This window comes from Setaria italica, chromosome I, assembly GCF_000263155.2.
Source record: "Setaria italica strain Yugu1 chromosome I, Setaria_italica_v2.0, whole genome shotgun sequence".
NCBI classification, from domain to species: Eukaryota; Viridiplantae; Streptophyta; class Magnoliopsida; order Poales; family Poaceae; genus Setaria; species Setaria italica.
This window is the reverse complement of record NC_028450.1, coordinates 40,139,020-40,162,697: the sequence shown is the minus strand read 5'-3', so window position 1 is coordinate 40,162,697 and position 23,678 is coordinate 40,139,020. Positions and strand designations below refer to the sequence as shown.

Below are 23,678 nucleotides of genomic sequence, written 5' to 3'. Positions count from 1 at the left end.
TGGGAAAACAAGAAACTGTGAAAGGAACGCTCGCTCGCGCCCATCAAAGTCACTTATCTTGATCCGAAAGTAAAGCACGCGATCGGCCAGCTGCAAAAGGCAAAATCCTAGGACGACAGGGATAACATTAACAAAGCGTTTTCGCATGCATGGGGCGGCGACCCAGACCCAGCTCTTTTGGCGATCGATTAAACACTGTTGCTGCTACAGTTAGTCGGGAGAGGGTAGGAGTACGACCCCCTTGTGGTCTACTGTGTCTCGGTGATCGAGTTAGGTACGAGAGGGAAAATCTTTTCTGGTTGCAGATGAAACAGTAGTGTCACCGTGGGCCCCGACATGGATTTGCCCGCGACGTGAAGGATGTGCCTGCTGCGGTATTTTTAAAAACCGGCAACTCTCTGACAGTGCAGCAACTCTTAGCTAGATCGATGGTCTACTCCACGCGGCTAATTAACTACTCGATCGGATTAGCAGTGCAAGTAATCCACGGATAAGGCTACTTGCTCGCCACTACTGCTAGGCATGTGACCGCGCACTATACTATTGTTAGCAGAAGTGCTACCTCTATTTTACTACGCCACGAATCCACGATGGTGGCCGTAGCGTTTCCGTAGCGACGACTGTGAAAATTGAAGTCTCCGCGCAGTTCCGACCGGTCTCTGAATCGTTTTTTACGTTTCGGTCAGTTTTTTTTTCCACTGATGGGAACTGTACGTATTAGCACGTACAGTGGTGGTCAGGTAAACGCTCACGACTCTTCCGCAACAGCTCGCCCTCAGCTTCCACGCAACTTGGCCAATGGTTGCCACGCTCCGTCCTCCACCGCACTCGTCGCCGCCGTCTCCGTCGAGCCGGAGACCTGTCGGCGTCGCCGCCGTCGCGCCTCCGATCTCTTGTCGGCATCTATGCATCGTATCACTCGCGACAGAAATGTATCAACCCCGCCGCGCCGCTTCAAAGCGCGCGCGTCGTGCGCTCATGCCGGGAAACCGCCGGGCCGCCGCCGTGCCGCGGCCGTCGCGATGATGCCGTGCGCGTCACGCAGGGGGTAGCTCCCCGGCCAGACAGAAGTCAGCGCCAGGAGTCACGTGGCGCTGGCTCGACGCGACGCGCGCGAGCCTTCGTTTCCAGGCTCGTGACCTCGATTGCTCGCGCGTTCCACGGCGAGACGTGATGATACGCCGATACCGCCTCGCTGTCGCGCGTCCTGTGGCTCTGTCGGATACGGGGCCGTTGGGACGTTACTGCTGCGCCTGCACGGGAGCCGAGCGGCGAACCGCGGGTTACCATGTGTAAAGCGCAGCGAACAACCTCGTGCAGCAACCAAAAATGTCTGTTCCAAGTCGCACTTAGGTAGTGCGCATGGTGCGATGTTGTTGGCCATCTTGGGTTACTTCTTTCGTGTCTTCAACTTTAACCCTCTCCGCAACAAACCAGACGTTGTGAGGGAGCGACACACGCTAGATATTTCATCGATGGGCCACACCTGTTGTTGTTCCTTCGAAAGGATGGCACTTGCATTTCAGGTCTGGAACAGAGGCGAAGTTTTCGCTACAGCGATCCGAGTGTGAAAGAAGGCCAGGTGTCAACGAACACCCCAGAGAGAGGATTCACTGTGCGCCGGAAAGCTCAAGTGCTCCACTGCACCTCACTGCACGTCTGCATGCACACCTATCATTCTCCCTGGAAAAAAAGCACCGACTCGACGGGACATGTGTGCGCCGCCGCGCGGTGACAGCGCGCGGCGCCACTGCTCCGAGCACTCGATCCATGCAGGATTATTCTTGCCTTGGACTCCATGATCCATCCCGTGCCATGTCGCGCCCCAGCCAGGCAGCGGGCACGCCCGTTTTGACCCCGATCGCGCTCAGAACATGCTCCGTTCCCGGCGCGCGGCTCTTTTCGCTTCCCCCGCCGAAATGCTTGACGAGTGACGACGCCCTGGCCCTGGGTTTTAGCATTAGCTCCTCGATCGGGCCCCGGGCGGCACCACCACCCCTCGCGGTCGCGGCCCAGCTGCCCCTCGACGTGCCCATGCCGTGCCGACACGCGGCGCGCGCGGTGAAACTGCCGGGCGGGGGCGGCAACCCAGCCGAGCGTCCCCGCATGCCGGCAGGGGCGGCCCCAAGCGGTCAACCCCTCGTGCCGAGCCGTGTTCCACGGCGCGGCGCGGCAGGACAGCCGTCTGGGTCTCGGTTTCCTTCCTCCGGCCTCTGACGCCAGAAAAATTCGGCGGAATCACCCGTGCCCTCCGTGGCGAGAATGCCGTGTTCTTTTGCTAACCCGCGCACTGATCCCTGACGCACTCCTGCGCCCGTCAGTTCGGGCGGCGTCCGACCAGACGCAACTACTACTACTACTACCGCTGCACTGCTAAAACTAAAAGGAATTCCATTGAAATTTCGTCAGAGTAGCGTCGTTGGTGGTCAAATGATTGGTCCCATCCAAATCCAATGCTGGCGATAAGATTTTTGGGCCGGTCTGAACCACAAAGACCGGGGGGATCAGCTCTACCTCGCGCTCGCTGCTCAGGATGAGGATAACGAGGAGCAGCAGCAGCAGTTGGGCGGGCGGGTAGTAGTGGATGTGATTTGCTTTTGCTTTCCGGCAGATTTCCGGCTCATTGCGAGATCTTTGCCGTGATTGTATGGGTTTGACTTGGACGTACGTTCTGCCGGTAAACTAAATTGCTGCTTGTTTAAGCTCACGATTAAAGCCTGGGCAGCCTAGGGCAGCATTATGTCTCTAGATCTTCTTCTCGAGTGGTAGCAATTGCAAATCCTCGAGGTGGATCGGATCAGATCGGGGACGGTACAAGTTGAGAGGCCGGACCATGCTAGTATAGGCACCACGGCAGTGATCTGTACCTGGGGAGGAAGCCAAGTCTGGCGGCAGCAGGTCATGTTCCGGGCATTTTGGCACCGTTCATTGGCCCGCGGACATGCTTGGCGCCAAACACGTAATTCCTCCGTTCTAGATTATATATCATTTTAATTTTTTTAAGACTCGAACTATTTTATGTTTGATCAAAATTATAAAAAGATTACAAAGATTTGTGACACCAAATAGTATACTATGAAAATATATTTAATGAAGAATCTAATAGTACTTATTTGGTATAATAAATGTTAGTACTTTATTGATATAAATTTGATCAAACTTGAGATGCTTTGATTTAAAAAAAAATGAAATAGCTTACAATTTGTAGGAAGGAGTACACAGGTATTCCGGGAGATGACTTTAGTTATTGCTAAAGTTGGAGACGGACGCGTGATCTTATCTGGTTATCTTCGCACCCTGTGCCAATCTGCATGCTGCTAGGATATCATATCCGCGGGCGCCGTACGCCGTGGCAACTTGGCCAACGCCAGGTTTGAAAAGAATTGGCAGTCGTTGCAAGTTGCAACGACTCCCTGCATCGTATCCATCTTGAATTCGTAGTATACAAGGAGAAACTTATGGTCATGATAAAATTTCCATTCCATCCGTAGATCGACTAGTTGTGTGTACGCACATGCATTGTCGCTGCATCGTGCACTTACACGCACGCATGATGAACTGCTGAGGACGGCATGCCCATTTGCTATTTCCTGCCGCCGGCTGCTGGGACTTCACATGGCCACGGGGCTGCGAGCCTGCAACCATGCTTGACCAACGACCTGCATGCCGCTGATCGCCGTCGGTGTTTGGAACGGAGGGAGTACTCCCCGAATCAACAACTTCGTACACAGGTAGTTTTAACTAATCCTGTGGTGAAATGATTTGGTACGCAGGACGGGAGACAAGACCCGGAGCTGAGCGACGTGTGTGTTCCCGGCACGACAGGGCTACCACCACCAGCAGCTGCCGCCCCCGCCGGAATCGTGGAAAAAGTTGGTACGGCTAGGGCAGTATTCCTCCAGTAACTTCTGCATCCATTCCATGGCGACGGAGCGCCGGTGCCGCACGCAACAGCTAACCTCACACTACGCAGGGCGAGGGGTAGCTCGGTCGCAGCATCTCACCACGCCTGCCCTGCTGCGGCTAGGATAAGGACCCGGAGACAGGAAGCGACACGGAGCGAGACAGCAGCAGGAGGAGCTCCATGCGTGTGTGGCACTGCTTCGTGTCCAGAAGACCGGAACTCCCGGGTCATGGCTCGTGCTCTTACATTTTCTGGGAGCATCGCAATCCGGATGGAGATTCCGGCCGGGAGTATTACCATCGGGGCAGACAGACGGACACGATTGGGATGGGACCAAAAATGGGGATAAACAAAGGCACGTTTGGGTTGCCGAAGTAAGCCGAACTGGTCGTGCAGCCGGGGAACCGGCCCGGCGCGGATACGTGTCACCGGCGCCATTCGCCGGCTGACATGGCCGTCCGCGACTTCTCTCTTTCCCGTTGTTCAGAGATGACCGATCGCCATTCGTCGGTTGGCAGGGCGCGCGGCGGGTCATTATGTTTTTGATCGATAGAATAGAAGTGGTTAGATTGTTCAAATCCCCCGATTACTGAATCGCTAGTACGCACCGTCACGCCGCGCTTTATGCCCGCACGACGACGTCGTCTTGCGGTACGTCGGTACCTGACCCAAAAACGCGACGAAAAAGCAGGCCTCCGATACTCGAATGGATAAGCGCGGCAGGCAGGAAGAGGGAGTCGAGGGAGGAGGAACGGTCCGAGCAAATGCTACGCGACCTTTGGACACGGTCCGGCCAATCCTCTTGGCTCCCTGCCCGGGTCCGTTGGGCACAGGCAGAGCCAGTGGCTAGGCAGCTAGCAGAGGACGCGATCAATGGGCTGTTGCCCGATGGCAACGGAGTGGCAGGGCGCGTCGTGCTCGTGCCCAGAGTCTTCTGCAGACAGAGCGAGCGAGTACAAGGGCGCAACTACCGCCGGGATGGACGTGTGCTACGCCCAATGGCAATGGGGGCGCGGGGTCCGTAGACGTTAGGTGCGGGGAGAGGAGGTTCGTACATGGCTGCTCGCAACTGTTGCGTGGTGCCTTATCCGGATTCGATTCTAGAAGGGTAGGGGGGTGGGGGGGTGAGCCGGTTGGTCGATTGGACTGGGGTTGTTAATTGCTGCTCTCCATCGATCGTCTCGTGATTAAGGAAGGATAGGACAGGGCCGGTGCCGTACCGACGAGTTGAGTACAGTTACGACGCGAACGGACGAACAGTGGGGCGTCGCTGTGATGATGATGCCATTCCCCTCCGTCCTGTGATGATGGCATGCCCTTCGTCATCATGGGTCGTGCCGGGCCGCCGAGGCAGCAGAATGTGGTTGTGTGTGAGGCCACGGGAGAGGGTCCGGATTAACAGCAGTTCGTGAAGGTTGGCAGCTGCCAGTCATCTGCACAAACAGCCACAACACAGGAGAATCGGATATGAGCAGAGCAGAGCAGATGGAGATTAGCGAGTGCTGCGGTTCGTGTTTTGTACATGGTGGGCCATTTTGCCCCACTACTCCGAATGGGCCAACTTATGGCCCATTTTAAGTCCACAAGGCAGCTGATGGCAGTCGACAAATGGCCTTCACATAGGTCGCATGGACCGAAGAGAGAAAGATCAACAAGACTTGAAAAATATTAGGGGTGTTCGGGAGACAGGGGCTAAACTTTAGCCCTGTCATATTGGATGTTCGGATGCTAATTAGGACGACTAAATATGAGCTAATTACAAAACTAATAGCAGAACCCCTAGGCTCAATCGCGAGACGAATCTATTAAGCCTAATTAATCCATCATTAGCGAATGGTTACTGTAGCACCACATTGTCAAATCATAGACTAATTAGGCTTAATAGATTCGTCTCGCGATTTAGCCTAGGGGTTGTGCAATTAGTTTTGTAATTAACTAATGTTTAATACTCCTAATTTAATACTCCTAATTAGTGTCCAAACATCCGAGGTGACGGGGCTAAAATTTATTTCTTTGTTTGCACACCTTCTTACACACGTTGTCCATCAAACAGGTAGTGCATACCACTCGACTGAGCCACAACAAATGACAATAACCACACGTACAAGTTATTTTTTTACATCTTCCTGAAGGAAGCTCGAACAGTTCTGTACCAAGAAACCATAAAGTCAACCATGTCACGAACCCGTAAGAAAATGAACGAACCAACCACTAAACTGCACAAAAACCTGTAACTTCCCACACTATCTTACACAAATGAAAAGAGAAACCAAAACCACCAGAGTTAGCGTCTATTTGCCATACTGAAGGAGCTGACTTTCATTGGTGTAGCGACCACGAGAGGAGCCTCAGGAGAGTCATTAGTCGCGAACTTCTCATGCATGAAGCGGCTGTCAACGATTGATTCATCCTTGAGGACTACCTTGTAGCAGTAGCAGCTTTTGAGGCCCTGTTGATCACGGTAGCATTCATGCTTGCTGTCCTTGACTTGCTGAAAGTTCCATACCACACTGAATTTGCCGACTGTAGCAACGAGATGCTTTTCCTGATTTCCATTCTCTGTAACCTGAGGAAGTAATTGGGATACATAGGAACAATGATCAGAATGAATGCTGAAGAAATTGAGAAATCACAAGCCAATTTACAAGCAAATGATCACAAGGAAATAGCAGCCGCTAGTAGATGAGTGTGCATGAGTGCAATTCGTTGTGGTGTGCACCGGACCATTAACCCATTACCTATGCAATCACTGTAATTGGAACAGCAAATCACCATTAAATGCTATGAGAAATACCAAACGAGGATACATTTGAAGGTGGTCTTTTAAGCAAGCTTATTTTTCGCCTTCTCAGTTGTTGAAGGCTGTACTCAAGTTTATGCACATGAATATAATTTGACTGGAAAATGGCAGATAAGTAACACAATTATATGACCCCTACAAACTGATACTTCTTACTGAAGTCATGCAGTCTAAAACTCTAAATTGACATGGATTACAAAATAATCAGTTAATACTAGATTTTACACTTCGAAATAAACATGAATTAGAGCTAAAATACATAGAACACTCAACACTGTGTGAACAAGTTCTTTCCCCTTGTAAACTGGTATTTAATTTGGTAAGGATATACGTCTTGTGACAATAATGTGGTCGGATTCCACAGTTACAGCAAGTTTACTAAACAACAGCCATTATGGATACAAAACAATTGCATATATTAGTTAGTGCAATAATAAACTGTTACTACGACCAATACCGGAGAAATCTAGATAATTTGCTTAGCATGCGCATCTGAATAAGTTTTCTATTTAATTTAACTAGATTAGCAATAGGAACAACTATTATTATGTGCTCAAAATAGAACTTACCCATGAGAACTGCCCACCATGGAACTTGTTGTCAGTCCCTGCCAAAATTGAATCCAATGGGGTGAGCTTCAGCAACCTTGGCGCAGCAATCCTATTTCCCATTCGACCACTGAACCCAGTCTTTTCTTTCCCATCCTTGTCCTTAAAGATTGTGCAGATTAAAATCAAGTATGTATCAGTTGTGCCCAAAATCCATTTCCCATCGTAAGTAACATCAACATGTGTAATTGGGGACCCAAGCCCTGGGAATGCCGTCTTTGCCATTCGCATTGAGCTCTTTGAATAGAGTCGGATCTTGCCATCCACCGAACCAACAACAATTGAACCGTCCCCAGTACTTGCAAAGCACTGGAAATTGGTGCCCCGCGAGAACTGATGACCCTGTGACCAGTTCAGCACCGGCGACTCTGATGAGCTACCAATTGTCTGCACCCTGCCTCTGGCATCGCGCATGTCCCACCTGCACAACCGGTTATCGTCCAGACCCAAGAATGTCGATCCGGAGGGGTCCAGCTGCGCAGCCTTACTGTCATTGGCAATGTCTCGCATTGTGATGTCAGTTCCATCCTTCTTGAACCGCCATTCGGCCACAACCTTCCCAGTCTCAATATCAACATGGTGGACGCCATTAGAATGCAGAGCCTCTCCTGGGCTCATCAGCAGCATGTTAGTCTCGCCGCGCATCAGGAGGGCCTTCTTCGGCATCGAGTACGCGCTCCCACTGACGCCGCGGCCACCTGAGATCCTCACCGACGCGCCCTTCCCGTGCAAGCCGTGCCGGAAGTTCTTGACAACCTGTATCCCGGCGCCGCCTACCAAGAAGCTGTTGTCAAGCGCCCCCAGCGCGAGGCTCTGGATGCTGTCACCGTCGCCGGCCTCCTCCTCGAACTCCTTAAGCAGGTCCCTCGCTGGTGCCGCGACGGGAGGGGTGAGGCTTTCCTCGGCGTCGGCCCAAACGGCGTCGTCGGCCTCGTCGGGGCGCGCCCACGCGGCGAAGTCAGCGCCGAACACCTCCTTCCGGCCCTCATCCGTGGCCTCGACCCCGTACGTGTTCTCGAAGAGGCACCGGTCGTAGTCCACCCGGAACCGGCGGAATTCGGCGTCGGTGGGCAGTCGCAGAGCCCACACGGAGCCGCCCGCGGCGAAGTCCACCCGGCGCTGAGCAGGGTTCGTCTTGAGCTGGAGCGCCGAGTCCACGGGCGCGGAGACCCGCGGCCCCGGGCCGACCTCCAGGAACCACCTGGGGGAGGAGGTGTCGTCGCTCGCCTTGTCGACGAAGGCGTAGCTCGCGCGGCGCTCGTCGAGCACCCAGCGCGCGGAGGGCGTGGCCCCGCCGACGTGGAGGTAGAGCTTGGCGGCCGTGGGGCGCTGGTACTTGAGATCGAGCGACCGGAGCTTGGCGTCGATGGCCTCAAGCGACGCGGGGGTGGCGGTGCGGAGGAGGTCGTCGTCGCGCTGGCCCGCGCTCGCGGCGGGGTCGGAGATGGGGGATGGGGCGTCGTAGTCCTCCTCCCCGTACTCCTCCTCCTCGTCGGAGGAGGTGAGGTCGATGTCCTCGCGGCTGTGGGAGCCGCCCATGGCGGTTGCGGTGGAGGGGAATTCGGCGCGCGCGGGGGTTGCGAGGTGCGTGCGGTGCGGGAGAGGAGATCGTGAATTCGTGACCGGGGGCGGGGAAAGTGAGGTCGGAGCGGCGGGGAGCGTGTATAAGTACGCTGCGGGGCTGTGGAGCGTGGATGTGGGGGACGCGGGGACGGCAGGGGATGGTCGGTGCGTGCGCCGGACGCGACGCGCCCCACGCGCCGGGCACGGCGAGGTGGTTTGCTTCGCGAAGGGGGTGAATGGATTTGCTTTTTTTTTTTCTTCTTTTTGTTTTTTATTTTACACCAGGAAAGGAAAGGGAGGAAGGGAACCAGGAAGAGAGAATTTCTTATCTGGCCTAAAAAAATGGTGCTTCCTTATTTGGCCCTCAAAAAACAAATTTGACCTATTTGGCCCTCTTTTTTATCATTCATCCCTCATTTGCCCCTTCCGTCCACTTGACTGTTGATGGACTGCAAAAAATACCTCTTTGCCCCTGGCGAAAATTAAATTACAGCATGCCTTATTTGACCCCCCCCGAAAATTATAGCATGGCTTATTTGACCCCCTCACAAAACAACAACAAATTGCATATCTACTGAACATGTGGTACTTCCAAATATCCTGGTGGGTACTGCTTTCAAATCTCATCAACCAAACCCTTCTCAAACAAAAACAACTGACATCCTTTCTAGTTTTTTCCTCTTATTTGACCCCCCCCTAAAATGCATGCCTTATTTGCCCTCTGTATAAGACAATAGATTGCATATCTACATGCGGTACTTCCAAATATCCCGGTGGGTCCTGCTCTCAAATCTCATCAACCAAGTCCCTCAAATTAGTTGTCACTGTAAATACTCTTCTCAAAACAAAAACAACTGCCATCCTTTCTAGTTTTTTTTCCCTATTGCCAAGCAATTTAATTTTCAGCAAATAACTTGATTTTGAATCCATCCCGACGCCCTACACGCCGCAGCCTAGTCGGCGAGCGCCCGAGGCTTGTGGCCTAGCCTGCGCGCGCCCGACGCTCCGTGGCTTGGCTGGCCGTGATGACTCCTCCCTTTGCCTGATTGGCCGCCGCCACGACACCTCTTCCCCGTCCACCGTCGACCAAGATCGCCGCCTGCTCGTCTTGCCGCCACCTGCCCACCTCGACGTCGCCGCCACCGCTGATTTGGATCGGTTCCTGGTGGTAGTAGTGGATAGGGTTTGAGATGTTTCGTGGGAGAGATGGGGAAGTGACTCTTTAGTCTTTAGTGGGATCTCCTATTTCGTGGGGTCCAGTCTTGGGTCCATGTGTCAAGCAGTGTGGTGACACAAGGGCATAATGGTCCATTTTGGAAAATTATGACGGGAGAATAGCAAAACTGAAGGAACGTCGACTGAAGGGCCAAATAAGGCATGAAAGATAAGAAGAGGGCAAAATAAGTAAATTTTGGTTTTTGAGGGCCAGATAAGGAAGCGTCATTTGTTTTAGGGCCAAATAGGGAATTCTTTGAAGTAGGAAAGCACTGGTGACCGTTGGGCCGGGCCTGGAGAAAATCATTTGCCTTGCGTGCTGGGCTGAGAAACCACAAGGCCCACGTGAATATACGGCTCGCGTGAACGCCTGATATATGGCGACCCGGCCGCCCGTCCGTGTCTCTCTTTCGTATCGCCTCCACACCGAACCAGAAGCTTCGCTTCACTCCTCCCTCCGCCGCCGCCGCACCTGCAGCCGCCGCGGGCGGGAACTTGCCCTTGGCCGTGCCGATTCCACGCGCCCGCTCCCGTCTTATCTCGGCGAAGGTAACCCCAAATCTCTCCGATCTCGTATCACGTCTAGCTCTGCATTAGTTAGTCACCCTAGATTTCGGAACCCTAGAAACGTATCTGTTGGTTTTTGTCGCCGTCTCCTCTCGATTCGAGCACTGGGCGGGCGATTTTGTAGTTGGTTTGGTCGGCAGTGGTGATTCGATTCGCTAGAGGTTTTTTCTTTTGAGTGATCATACCGTGCCAATCTCGCGGTTGAGCATGAGTACTGTCGTTAACATGCGACTGCTTGTTAGCTCCACTGTTCCGCAGTGTGAATAGAATTACCTCCTTGGTTTAGGCTAGCTTTGCTCTCAAGGATTGGAGATTGTTTCGTCTTCCCATTATGATTCTGACTACTATTGCTGGAAAATTGTGATGTTTCAAATCTTTATCTGCAACAGCAAATCATCAGCTAGTACGCCTTTGTTGAACACAAAAATACATATCATTGAATTACGAATCAAGGCGCTATTAATTCTCTGGATATTGTGGCACATGGTGTCTGTGTGACGTGGGGAGGTTCTTGATTGATTTATGTCCCTTACCTTTATTTTAGACATGAAAATTGTTTGTGAATGAGTTCTCTCGGTTAATTATTTGAGAATACAAATTTTAATTACCTCAAATGTTCTTCTTTTGACTAAATTCAGGAATCTGTTCACAATGGCCCGCGTCTATGTTGGCAACTTGGATGCCCGGGTGACTTCTGGGGAACTTGAAGACGAGTTTCGTGTGTTTGGAGTTCTGCGAAGGTAACTTTTGTTCAGACTTTCTTCTTGTATAACAGTGTTTATGTTGCAGTAATGATTCATGATGTTTTAGAGATTAATGAGTTCACTAACATATTGGGGAGGGCAATGGTGCATAACCAACTTGATTTCTGCTCCCTCGTTGTTGATTAAATGTTTGCGTTGAGCTTGAAAGGATCAAATCCCTTCCAGTTCATTAGACTTGTTTCGTACAATGTGATATTTCACTTTCTAAAGGCTCCGAATGGCTGGCGAAATTTATTGGTTATCATCCGCATATAGAAATTTTTCATATTTAGAGGTACTTTGTAATGCTATGCTCATCGTTCAGTCCCTTCCAATGTTGTTTTCTTTTATAAAAAGTGTTTCCTGATTGGAGGTATTCATTGATACTTATGTTCATGTGGGTTCTAGTGAGCCGATCAGTTGTACCTGTTGCATATCCTTTGTGACTTGTTGATTTACAAGATGTAGTTTGAAGTTGTTTCTTCTATGGCAATTTGCTAACTATTGTTCCTAATGCAGTGTCTGGGTTGCGCGTAAACCCCCGGGCTTTGCATTTATTGATTTTGATGACAGGCGCGATGCGGAGGATGCGATTCGTGATCTAGATGGTATGTAGTAGTGCGTTTTGGTTGAGCTTGCTTCAAGCTTTGCCTGGGCATTATTTAACTTTTTGCAAAATTTCCTGAAATTGTTTGATCAGACATGTAAAGCTCGCTTCCCAGTTTTAACCTTGTTTGGGTGAATGAAGCAATAATTTAGTCATTCTGGAGTTGCATTTTGTTACTCGTTGTTTAGGCCTTATTTATAGCTGGCATTAACTATACTTTGACGCATGGTTTCTAAATAGGTAAGAATGGATGGAGAGTTGAGCTATCTCGTAATTCCAGTGGTCGTGGTGGCCGTGATCGGTATGGTGGATCTGAGTCGAAGTGCTATGAGTGTGGTGAGACTGGGCACTTTGCGCGTGAATGTCGTCTGCGTGTTGGCTCTGGAGGCCTAGGCAGTGGAAGACGTCGCAGCAGGAGCAGGAGCAGGAGCAGGAGCAGGAGCCGCAGCCGCAGCCCCAGATACCGCAGAAGTCCAAGCTATAGTAGAAGGTAACCAGGTTTTTCTTTTTGTTTAGCTTTGTATGTTTTGGTTTGGGTAAATTAACTCTCAACTTTATTGTTAAACCTTAGTTGTTTATTTCTTTCTTTGGAAACTGCTATTGCTTTGATTTAATGCCCTCCTATTGCCGATTCATCATGGGCTTGGTGAGTCTGCTATTTGCTTCTACTTTGCCCAATTGATTGTCATTTACCAGGCTTCTCTAATTCTTTTTTTTTTAAAGTTACGTCGTACAAAGCTCTGACTTAGTTAACTACTCTGCTTGCAGAAGCTATAGCCCTCGGTATCGCTCTCCAAGGCGCCGTAGTCCTTCGCCAGCTCGTGGACGCAGCTATAGCAGGTCGCCGTAGTACAACCACGACTGATATGTATCTCCCTATGTTAATGGGTAATGCAAATCAGTGAAATCTTCAATTCTAAGTTGCTAGACAGATTTATAGAGCTTACTATATCTTACATTGCCGCATGCTGTTTTGCAGAGATAATGATGCCAGTACTGGTGACCTGAAGCCCGTGCCTGATTATAGTTCTGTGTGAGAACTTGCTCCTTGGTTTGGCTGCCAGGAACAAATTCAGAACTGTCGTCAACTGCATGACTTCAGTTCAGGTTTACAACTTTATCTAGCTTATTGTGATTGTCTTGATTATGTCATTAAAAGATATTAAGATTTGGATGTATTATGCAACTAAGACATTACCTTTCTTCTGTGTGTTAAAAAGGCGTGTTCTGCTTAAACGACTCGGCCCTCTACGGCTCTCAGTTGTAGTCTGCATGGTTTTGTTCCTCCATTCTTCGCACGCCTTTGTCTGCAAACGAATGCCAATCTTCCATTACTCCCTGCCTTCGATGTCTCATCAAGTCATCATGACTGATTCTTCACCGAAGATGCTACTTCGTCACAAATTAGTAATATCCCTTTTCTTGAAATAGTTAATAAGGTTTGGGTGTACTGAGAACTAACAAATGCAGCTTGCGAAAGAAATAGGACCATTGATTTTCTTCATAGAACAAGAACTCCACATCATATTGCTTGCGCTGCCGTGTGAAAATAAATCTACAACTGTGCATGCTGGGGATTGGGTTGAATGAAGTGTGGCCTTCAGCTGCACCTAGTTGGGCATTCAAGGACAGCACAGCCTTCGACTTGTTGGTCTTATTCACTGTGCTTTTGGTTTTTCAATTTCTGTTCACTGCTTTCTTCCTTCACTGCACCACTGCCATTGGGTAGCCTTCTTGGACAATGCCTTATATGTTGTGCTGTCGTGGTAAGTTTTTGTTCATGCCTTCAGCTGTTTTCTTTTCTCATCAGTGTTGTCCGACATTTTGCTAGAGTTCGCTTCAATTGTAGTATATAATATATTTCCTCTAGGTAATTGTAATTTTATGCAAGTTCCCAACGTTCAGATATGAGGTATGATCTTGAATGAGGACCTTTCCAATGTTCCCTATAATGATCAACTTCTTTTTGGCAGTGCTGGGCTAACCCTCATCTCTGCAATGTGCCCCTGCCCTTTTCGTCCTGTTGACATTCAGTTGTTACATCAGTTGTACTTTTGTGCACTCATGTTACGCCTTAAGCCTACTTTTCCTTATGCGCTATATTTGGTATAAAATGATGTAAGGTCTGTGTTGCTTATGGTTGTTCTAATTGATCTTTCCATTGCTTTATCACGTGGCGTAGCCATAGAGGAAGTGCACTGATGAGTTAACTAGTTAGCCTTACCTGTATCCTTATCCGATTTACCCTTGTGTTTCTGCCGTTTTGGTCGTTTAACTTTTGTGAAGTATGACCAAATCTGGTGCCCCATCAGGCAATTCAGTTTTATTACTTTATATGCTAGAATCATCGCCCACTTCTTTTTATGGTGCGACTTCCTGGTGGGACTTATGTTGGTTTTGGCATTTGGGGCAATCGTGTATCGTTGTGTCATATTTCGTCGCCCGGTCTTTGGATTCAGCTAGCCTGCTCAGTGCCAAGCTTGTTTTTCCTGCGCTGTGTATACGGTATGCTACGCCTGTGTACATGTGTTGGCTACCTAGTTCAGACTGTGTGAGCTTCCACGGACTGTTTGGCAGGGCATGCCGTGCCGCACATGGGCACTTGTTGGTATTACTGAGCTGATGAAGCGTCTCATTACACCTTAGCTGTATCTCTGGTATATACAGAGACCGGTAGGGTTGTGCGATATATTATTAGTTGCCGTCATTGTCTCTTTTGTTCGTTTGCAGCCTTGCTACTATCGGACTGGAGCCTCACGTCGCAGCCACACCTGCTTGCTGGCTTGCTGCTTTGAACGTCTACCAAGCTCCCAAATAAAATCGCTATGGAGCACAGGGCCTGTTCGCTACCGAGTCCTGACCCGAGGGAGGAGAGGGGGAGAGGTGCCTCTCTCGGTTCGCCCCTCTGGGGTTTCGACAAGCTGCCGTGCGCGGCGTGGATGGCAATATGGCATGACGCGTGGGCGCTCCGGCACCAGCTGCAGCCTGCATCACGCTCGCCACCATACCTTTCGGCTTTCCCCTCCAGGCCTCCACGCGTGGTCGTGTAGTCAGATCGGTTTCCTTGGCCGTCGCGCCGGGTACGGCAGGTGGACGCGGCAATTTGCTTGTTTGCTCGTGATCCGCATCCGCTTGCCCGATGACGCGAGTTTCTGAATTCTGAGTGCGTTGCATGAAAAATATCCGGTTTCCTGTGCGATGCTCGGTGCCGCCACTTTTGCTATGCGGTCTGGTGTGACTGTCTGAGGCTGACCGCTTTTGTTTCGGTTCAATTCAACGGATAATCATGCGCTTTTATGGCGCCAAATCATCAGGGACCGAGACAAGCAGCACGTACTGCTGGGTGCTCGCCGCATTTAACAAATAAGCGAGCTGGTCCGGAAGGCGAAGTGGAAAGCGATGCCCTTTCCGGCTCCACGGCAGGAGAAAGGGCAGGCGCATCCGGTGGTGTCGCTCGCGCGTCGGACAAATGGTAGCGGCCACTGTTCGTTGACCTGCTTTTCACTGAATGCATTTCGGGTCGTGTTCGTATCTGATGAAGTTGCCAGCTCACTGCACATTTCCTGCTGATTGACTTGACTATGCGACAATTTTACCTGAATCTACCGCTCCTGCTTGTACTATATTTACGATCTGCATATCCTAAATTTTGCATTACGATGCGTATCCTACTGGTGTACTGGGTGGAAGGTCAGTCGCAGAATCGCTGACAGCCATTAGCTGCTGCATTTGGTACTAATTGGTAGTGTACTGGGTAGGGTTGTGTGCATTATTAGGTTGAATGTATGTGCGTTTATGAGTATCTGCGTATGTGATTTACCAGCGGTCTCAAGCAGGCTCCTCGTTGGTCGCGAGTCCTCCAGTCCAGTGACCATGCCAGTCCAAATACGGCAATACTAGTAAGGGGCACGTCATCTCCTTGCAACGGTTTCAACCTCCTCGCAAGTTGGGGCAGGTCCGACAGATGCAGTCACTGCGTGAAGTAGCCGAGGCTGAAAAAAACGTCCTCGATCTCGTGTCGCTTGATTCGTTTGCTTTCTTCAGCCAATCGCGATTGATTTTCGAAGCCCGTTCCATTTTAAAAACTAGACCTTTAAATCTCTACCAATATTAGGACGAGCATATGTACGTAAATAAATTTTATTAGGAAGCCCTCCATAGTCAAACCCGTTTCAGATGCCATGCCCAACATGTCTCCGGTTTGTTATCACTTATCAGCACTAGTCTTCCCCCCGGCGACCACTTGCCTTGCCCACCACCTCTTCTCAATTCTCACCACCATCGTCGCCGAACCCCAGAAAGAAAAAACTCCATTTACCGCCGCTCTTAGCACTAAACACAGTGAAAACTACCCCACTAACCCCCAGGTTTTAACCCGAAGCCCGTCTATTAGCGGCGTCTAATAAAGTAATTAAGCCACAGGCGAAGCATCCGCATCCCCCGGGAGTTTCCGCTCCCACGCCCGCCCCGCCTCCCTCCTTCCTCGAACTCCTCGCCGCCGGCTCTTCCCAACTCCGCCGACTCGCCTCGCTGTCCTCCCTGCCCCCTGCCTCCTCCTGATCCCAGATTCGCCTGGCCGGTCTCCGGCGCCTCGCCGGCGGCCGGGTCGTCGCCCTCACCGCTGGCGCCTGCCACTACCAAACGAGCCCGTCCTCGCCTGGCCGCGCCACCGAGCGCTCCTTGAGAGTTGACTACCTCCACCGAAGCACGCCGGCTCGAATACCCCTCTGTAGTTCCCCTCTCCATCCTCCTCCACTGCCGCCGCCACTGTAGCCACGTCCGGGCTTGTACAGGAAGTGCAGATCCATTCGGAGGTAGTCGGGCGCATTTCTCCTTTTGTTGGTAAGGAAGCAGCTGGATGGATCGTTCTGAGGGTCAGTTCTAGTCTTCAGTTTGCTACGAGTAATCAGATACAAGTCTTCCATTCCGGGATGGATTGCGATTTGTTCGCTGCGTGGTGGAGCAGCAGCACCAGATTATTCTCCAGAATTTTTCGGGGGTCGTCTGATCCCCCGGGGCCGGCGCCAATGAAGCCAGCAATACCGCTCCACCAGAAGCAGGCGGGGCTCGCTGCTAGCAAGCTCGGTGTGGGGACCTCGAAGAAGCACAGGGCTTTTGTAGCGGGCGATGAGCAGTGGTACAAGAAGATTTTCGATCCGTCAAGCGACTTCATCTTGACATGGAACCGCGTCTTCCTCGTCTCCTGCTTCGCCGCACTATTTATAGACCCTCTCTACTTCTATGTTCCCAAGATCACCTACGGTAGCTCGGTTTCTTGTGTTGGGACAGACATCCATTTAGCCGTCATTGTCACTTTCCTCCGATCAGTTGCTGATTTGTTATATGTCCTGCACATCATAATCAAGTTCAGAACAGCGTATATCAATCCGAGCGCGACTCTGAGGGTGTTTGGAAGAGGAGATCTTGTCACGAATCCCAAGGAAATTGCATGGAAGTATTTGAGATCTGACTTTGCAGTTGATGTGGTGGCTGCATTGCCTTTGCCACAGGTAACTGGGTACTCTATTTTTTTGGTTCTTGGTAACTCGAGTGTTACTAGTGCTAATGATCCTTGGTGTTAGGCTGTATGTCTTTAGTATTTGTTATGATTGATATTATTTTAGGTAACTGTTGACTGTAATGTTGATACAAATATGGTACAGATTGGACAAAGTTCATTGCGATGTTGCAATTCAAAATATGATGTGAATAAATACTATATGTAGATAGTATGTGTTAGTGCTGCGCAGGTCATGCTTTAATTACAATACCTTGCTTGTTCAACCATTTTATCTCCAACCTGGCCCTGATTGTTTGTTGTTTCAAAAGAAGGCATTACGTAAAAGATTTTGCTTTTGCTAAATAGATGACACTTAAGTTTCACCATGATAATCTTTAGTTCTTTACCCCGAAATAAATGTTACTTAATATTCTAAATGTCACTTAGAGATATTGTAGATGTTAAGAGATAATTGCTTAGCTTCATATGACACCCCTTGAATTTGTTCATAAGATTAATGTTGGATTTAGTGACCGGCAGTCCACCAGGGGGTTACCCAGGTGATAGATTTGTAGGCGGGGGAGATCGTAAGACCAAGAACTCGAATGGTAACACAGAGACGCAAGGTTTGGATAGGTTTGGACCTCCGGGAGAGTAAATACTCTACGTCCTGTATTCTGGTGGATTGTATTGCTAGTATGGGATGCGATGAGTTGAGGTACCCTCGGGGGGCGTCCCTGGCCACCTTATATAGGCTGGTGACCTAGTGTTACAATCGGATAAGATCTAATCCTAGTTGGTTGTTACATGAAAAGCAATCTGAGTCGGACTACAGCAAGTATCCCGCAATATCTGGGCAGAATCCGTTCGCCCGGCCTCCGAGCTTGTGCTCCATGTAGCTTCATGCCTTGGCCCGCACGGCGTGGTTGGGTGGGCCCACCTGTTAGGGCCGACTAGTATCCTGGTCGGTGGGGACCTGTGGATACCCTTATCCCTCAATTTATAAGTACATCTATTCTTTCTTTTCGAAACAAGCACATTGATTCCGATAGGTATTCTGTTGTTGTAGCATCATTGCCAAACACACATGCTGCTTCTTCATGTCTTTGTTTATTCCTGTTTATAGGTTGATTCTTAACTCCGTGTTAGTTTGTTGGTTACGATTTTAATAGTTACTATAATAGACTCTTAAATATGGAACTTCTTTAATGATGTAGTTCCTTCTCATTCAGCTATATATGCCTTAGAGACAGGAATACTCTCACACCTCAAAACACTGTGTCTTAACTTCTTATGCCAAATTTTATCTGGACAGCTGTGAATATCATGATCATTTAAGAAGAAAGAAAAAAAACACAGGGTATTAGGTGTGTTAAATATGGAAAGTAAAGGAACTCACTTTTGGTTAACATATACCTCACTTTGGACTATACCTTTTGCTTACTTATCTTCACTTTCTCTGCAGATCATTATCTGGTTTGTGATACCAGCTATAAAGTATTCCACTTCTGAACATAACAATAACATTCTGGTGCTTATAGTTCTTGCTCAGTATCTCCCAAGGTTGTATCTCATATTCCCCTTAACCTATGAAATTGTCAAAACTACTGGAGTTGTTGCCAAGACTGCTTGGGAAGGGGCTGCATACAACCTGGTGCTCTATCTGATAGCTAGTCATGTATGATATACATATACACAATTGGAATCTTTCATCATTTTCTATCTTGTATAGAAAATTTCACGAGATAGATGTGACTCAGAGTTTTCATCCCGTGTTCCTCTTCTCTCAGGTTCTCGGTGCACTGTGGTATTTGCTATCTGTCGATCGCCAGACAGCCTGCTGGAAGAAGAATTGCAGGGATGAAACTGGTTGTGATATTAAGTTCCTAGATTGTGATGACACCCCAGATAGTACTTGGGCAAATACCACTACCATCTTCAGTAACTGTAATGCTAGCAATACCTCCATCAGTTTTGATTTTGGCATGTTCCTGCCTGCATTGACGAATCAAGCACCTGCTGAACGTTTTGTAATGAAGTATTTCTATTCCCTCTGGTGGGGTTTGCAGAATTTAAGGTATTTCCTATTTCCTAAGCACACATTTTCATATCTAATCAATTGGAGTTCCTAATGGATAAACCAGTTATCGTTTAATCCCACTGTATGGGTGGGTTGGGGACCTCAGCAAGAACACTTAATATAATTTATTTAACAAACTATTAGGATCTTGCCCTTTTAATTGTAATTGTAGGTTTGGTGTTTAATTGCTATAAAGTTCAACCGAGTTCTTTAGTGTGGTCATAGTTTTTACTTAGCAGTTCTAAGTTAATAACATTATATATGGTTTTAATGACATGATATATATTTCTTTCATTTTCCAAACAGCTGCTATGGCCAGACTCTTACTGTGAGTACCTATCTTGGTGAGACTCTGTATTGTATATTCTTGGCAGTACTTGGTCTTGTCTTGTTTGCGCATTTGATTGGAAATGTGCAGGTACTTTTTATCCGCACCTCATTGTACTCTTTATATTGTAGAAGCTCATGTAACATCAATTTATTGTTTTAAATGATGTATTTATTTGAACATTCCTTTGGAACATTCTGAGTTAATGTGACAATTATTTTGAAGACCTACCTGCAATCTATCACTGTGAGGGTTGAGGAATGGAGATTAAAGCAAAGAGATACTGAGGAGTGGATGAGACACCGCCAACTGCCTCATGAACTGCGGGAAAGGGTGAGACGATTTATCCAGTACAAGTGGCTTGCCACTCGGGGTGTGAATGAAGAGTCAATATTGCAGGCCCTACCAGCAGATCTTCGGCGTGACATTAAGCGCCACCTTTGCTTGGGTCTTGTTCGACGGGTAAATTCTTTTATATGTACATTCCAAGCAAATGTTTGAAACTACTATGTTTGTCTTATTGATGATGGATAATTGCACAATGTTTCTGTAGATACCTAACTTCTAGAAGTATGCGTCACATTGCCAGTGTCACGAACGCAATTTGCTCCTTGTATAAAATATACAGCATTCATTTTACCGTAGACAGGCTGGTGATAGACTGATAGTGGCTTCTAATAAGAGCTGAAAAAAATCTTTGGTAAATCAAATTCTTGTTAAACCGGATGTTATGACCCTGTTTACATTGTTAAGAAGAAATGTGTTCCTCCTTGATGGCTATTGCATATCGATCTTTCTGCGAAGTAGAGAATTTAGCATTCTGCACTTATGAGCTCCAAAAAGTACTGTACCATCCCAATATAACTGAGAGTCCAGGGCCCAGATGATAAATTTTAGCAATCCATATGCACTTCTCTTTCCAAAAACGAAAATCGCTACTAATTTGTACTAAAGATCGCCTTATGCTTTATTGTGTGCTAACCCCTCATCGTATTGCAATGTTTCAGGTTCCATTTTTCTCCCAGATGGATGATCAGCTTCTTGATGCCATCTGTGAGCGTCTTGTATCATCACTTTGCACAAAGGGCACGCATATCGTCCGTGAGGGTGACCCAGTGACTGAGATGCTCTTTATCATTCGTGGGAAACTGGAAAGCTCCACAACGAATGGTGGCCGCTCGGGCTTCTTCAATTCAATCACTCTAAAACCTGGTGATTTCTGTGGCGAGGAACTTCTTGGATGGGCTCTTGCCCCGAAGCCTACCACCAACTTGCCTTCATCCACTCGGACCGTGAAGGCACTCATAGAAGTAGAAGCCTTTGCCCTCCAGGCTGAGGATCTCAAGTTTGTTGCCAATCAGTTCAGGCGGCTGCACAGCAAGAAGTTGCAGCACACTTTCCGGTACTACTCGCACCACTGGCGAACTTGGGCCTCGTGCTTCATCCAAGCTGCTTGGCGGCGGTACAAGAGGAGGAAGATGGCAAAGGACTTGAGTATGAGGGAGTCATTCAATTCCGTCAGATTAGATGAAGTGGATGAGGAAGATGAATCTCCACCCAAGAATAGCCTCGCACTCAAATTCATAGCTAGGACTAGGAAAGCTCCTCAGAGAACGAAGGAATTGCCAAAGCTAAGGAAGCCAGACGAACCGGATTTCTCAGCTGAACCTGATGACTAAGGTCCTATGCTACATTCGTGGTTATTTCTGCATCTGCTGCTGACTCTGCTGCCAGTTGCTCTATTTACGCATGACACTACAAGCCAACTTGATACAATGAATTGAATTGGGTGTTGATGCGAGGAAGGTAACTCAAAGCTCGAAATGCGATGACGCTTCTGACTGAGATAGGTTGAACGGTTGTAAGTTAACTAGATGTTGTTCTGGTGTTATCATGTTGTAAATTCAGACGCCCTGTGCCTATAGAATTCTTGAAACCGAAGAAAAGTACATTATTTACATAGACTGATAGCTTACGAATCTAACATTGAAGCCTGTGAGTACGTTGCCTGTAACTGTGGAGTCTGTAAATTGTAAGGCTGGATGTATTTCTTTCGGGAAAAAAAAATGTTGCACCACACAGATTGCTGTGTCAGATGCCTGTGTATCTGTGGTCAGAAGGCCATAATGTAATATCACGCACACTGCACACACATCCATCCCTGCTTCAGAGGTTGTAAATTTTACAAAAAAAAAATGATACCAAATGAGTATTGCTGCATGCTACTTATTATGTGTTATGCTCCATTCCATGTTGGTGGCTTGGTTGCGGAGAAGATCCCTGCACAAAATCTCGTTCGAGAAGGAGAAGCTATTGCAGGATTTTGGATGGGAACCCGAACCGGGGCCAGCCTGCATGAAGCTGGGCGCTGGGGGCGCCGTCACGTTGCCGTGCCCATGTGCGACACCCACATGTGCCAGGCGGAACGGCCTTGCCGGCCGTTGCTCGGCTGCGCGCGCAGGGACCCGGCGACAGAGCTGACGACACGCGCATCTCGTCGGCTGCTCCTCTGAAAAGGAGACTAGGAGAGTGAGGCGGGGCACTGGACCAGCCCATGCGGCCACGCTGCATGGCTGACGGCTCCTATACTTGTGATGCGATTCTACAGATGCTACTAGTAGGCCGCGCCATTGCTTTGTTTCGGTACAAGCCTACAAGGTCACAACGACTACTAGGACTGGACTGCGCGAGGTCGCTGCTCGATCACTCACCTTTCTTCTTCTTCCTCTCTCACTCTCCTCTCAGAAAGAAAAAAGAAAAGTAAAGACAAGAAGGAAATCCTCTCCTACGCTACATATGCAATAATGAAGCCCACGTCCCTTTGCACGCACGGAGCCTGGAGCCGTGTCAGCATGCTGCGTGTAGAGTAAACAAACAAAAACCAACTCGCCCGGCCGCCGGCGCCTTGATCGAGCTGGCGAGAAGCGGCCAACAGCAAGCACCTTATTATTTTTAGTTGTTGACGTGCATCATGCTACCCATGCCGTGGTGATGACCAATGTACGTCTCCTCTCTCATGCATGTGTCTGATCAGTGTGCGGTGTGGCATATAGTTGTTGCATGCTGATGATTTGCACGGCGATACAGTACGCACATGCCAGGCCGGCACACTTTCCGTATCCGTCTCCCCAATACGCCACACGTACTTGTCACGTAGCCCAAAAAGTTGGCCTGCCCCGTCCGTTCCGTCGTCCTGGACCGCCTCGCCTCGATACCCTAGCTCCGATCCCCGGGCGTCCACACATTGCGTGTCCGTCGACCAGGGACCAGCAAAGCTCAGAGATAATGGCTTTAAAAACGGTTTGCAAGCCATATCCGCCAGATGATCCAAAGCCTTCTCTCGCTCGTATGGGCGCTTTCACCTGCAAGCAACTAACGATGGCTAGCATGCTCCTCTATGACCAGATGTCCAGATATATGTAACTGTTGTGCTCCAGTACGTACGTGCAGATCCTGCCAGTGATGTAGCCAAGACAGAGGAGAGTAGTTCCATCCTGTTCCGAGATATCCGCCCCACTGCACTGAGGCACTGACCCGGCCACATGCGCGTAGAGCTATCGTGTCTAACCGATCCGTCGCGTCAGTGATAACGAAGAGCCAAATAATTGCTGGTTATGTGTCCACCATGCAGCCACACCATTTCGCTGCTCTTCGAGATATCTTCCCCGCTGCAAATCTCACCGCTCAGGCGTCGGCCGCCCTCACTGCGTGACCGAGCCCGTTTGCTCCCTCTCTGTTGTAATCCTCAATGGACCAGCCTAAT

General features: G+C 49.2%; 3 protein-coding genes across 4 annotated transcripts; 2 read left to right on the top strand and 1 right to left on the bottom strand.

Annotated features, from left to right (window-relative positions):
• Positions 1–5,894: 5,894 nt before the first annotated feature.
• Positions 5,895–9,113, bottom strand: LOC101768176 (protein CYPRO4). The gene is made up of 2 exons (XM_004954124.3): positions 7,274–9,113; positions 5,895–6,470 (listed from the first exon to the last, which is right to left on the bottom strand). Exons 1-2 carry the CDS (start codon positions 8,849–8,851, stop codon positions 6,189–6,191), a joined length of 1,860 nt encoding a protein of 619 aa, XP_004954181.1. The 5' UTR covers positions 8,852–9,113; the 3' UTR covers positions 5,895–6,188.
• A 1,373-nt stretch (positions 9,114–10,486) lies between these two features.
• On the top strand, positions 10,487–13,997 carry LOC101767637 (serine/arginine-rich splicing factor RSZ21A). 2 transcript variants are annotated; one of them, XR_214555.3, is made up of 7 exons: positions 10,487–10,639; positions 11,296–11,397; positions 11,920–12,008; positions 12,248–12,497; positions 12,776–12,895; positions 12,987–13,114; positions 13,228–13,997. XR_214555.3 is itself a non-coding variant. In XM_004954123.4 (6 exons), the coding sequence occupies exons 2-5, from the start codon at positions 11,309–11,311 to the stop codon at positions 12,855–12,857; spliced, it is 510 nt and encodes a 169-aa protein (XP_004954180.1). In that variant the 5' UTR covers positions 10,487–10,639; positions 11,296–11,308; the 3' UTR covers positions 12,858–12,895; positions 12,987–13,959. The 2 variants fall into 2 exon arrangements, 1 of the variants encoding a protein (XP_004954180.1); XM_004954123.4 differs by having other exon boundaries at positions 12,987–13,959.
• Positions 13,998–16,259: 2,262 nt separating this feature from the next.
• Positions 16,260–22,067, top strand: LOC101767241 (cyclic nucleotide-gated ion channel 17). Its single transcript, XM_004954122.4, has 6 exons — positions 16,260–17,517; positions 18,973–19,185; positions 19,298–19,584; positions 19,894–20,005; positions 20,141–20,377; positions 20,923–22,067. The coding sequence occupies exons 1-6, from the start codon at positions 16,939–16,941 to the stop codon at positions 21,592–21,594; spliced, it is 2,100 nt and encodes a 699-aa protein (XP_004954179.1). The 5' UTR covers positions 16,260–16,938; the 3' UTR covers positions 21,595–22,067.
• The last annotated feature ends 1,611 nt before the right edge of the window (positions 22,068–23,678 follow it).

Excerpts from the sequence above, each read along its gene's own strand:
- LOC101768176 (XM_004954124.3), bottom strand. The coding sequence starts at position 8,851 with ATGGGCGGCTCCCACAGCCGCGAGGACATCGACCTCACCTCCTCCGAC. Across the intron at positions 6,471-7,273 it reads ATGGTGGGCAGTTCTCATGG|GTTACAGAGAATGGAAATCA; the intron begins GTAAGTTCTATT and ends TTACTTCCTCAG.
- LOC101767241 (XM_004954122.4), top strand. The coding sequence starts at position 16,939 with ATGGATTGCGATTTGTTCGCTGCGTGGTGGAGCAGCAGCACCAGATTA. Across the intron at positions 17,518-18,972 it reads CTGCATTGCCTTTGCCACAG|ATCATTATCTGGTTTGTGAT; the intron begins GTAACTGGGTAC and ends CTTTCTCTGCAG. Across the intron at positions 20,006-20,140 it reads ATTTGATTGGAAATGTGCAG|ACCTACCTGCAATCTATCAC; the intron begins GTACTTTTTATC and ends ATTATTTTGAAG.
- LOC101767637 (XM_004954123.4), top strand. The coding sequence starts at position 11,309 with ATGGCCCGCGTCTATGTTGGCAACTTGGATGCCCGGGTGACTTCTGGG. Across the intron at positions 11,398-11,919 it reads GTGTTTGGAGTTCTGCGAAG|TGTCTGGGTTGCGCGTAAAC; the intron begins GTAACTTTTGTT and ends TTCCTAATGCAG. Across the intron at positions 12,498-12,775 it reads AGTCCAAGCTATAGTAGAAG|AAGCTATAGCCCTCGGTATC; the intron begins GTAACCAGGTTT and ends CTCTGCTTGCAG.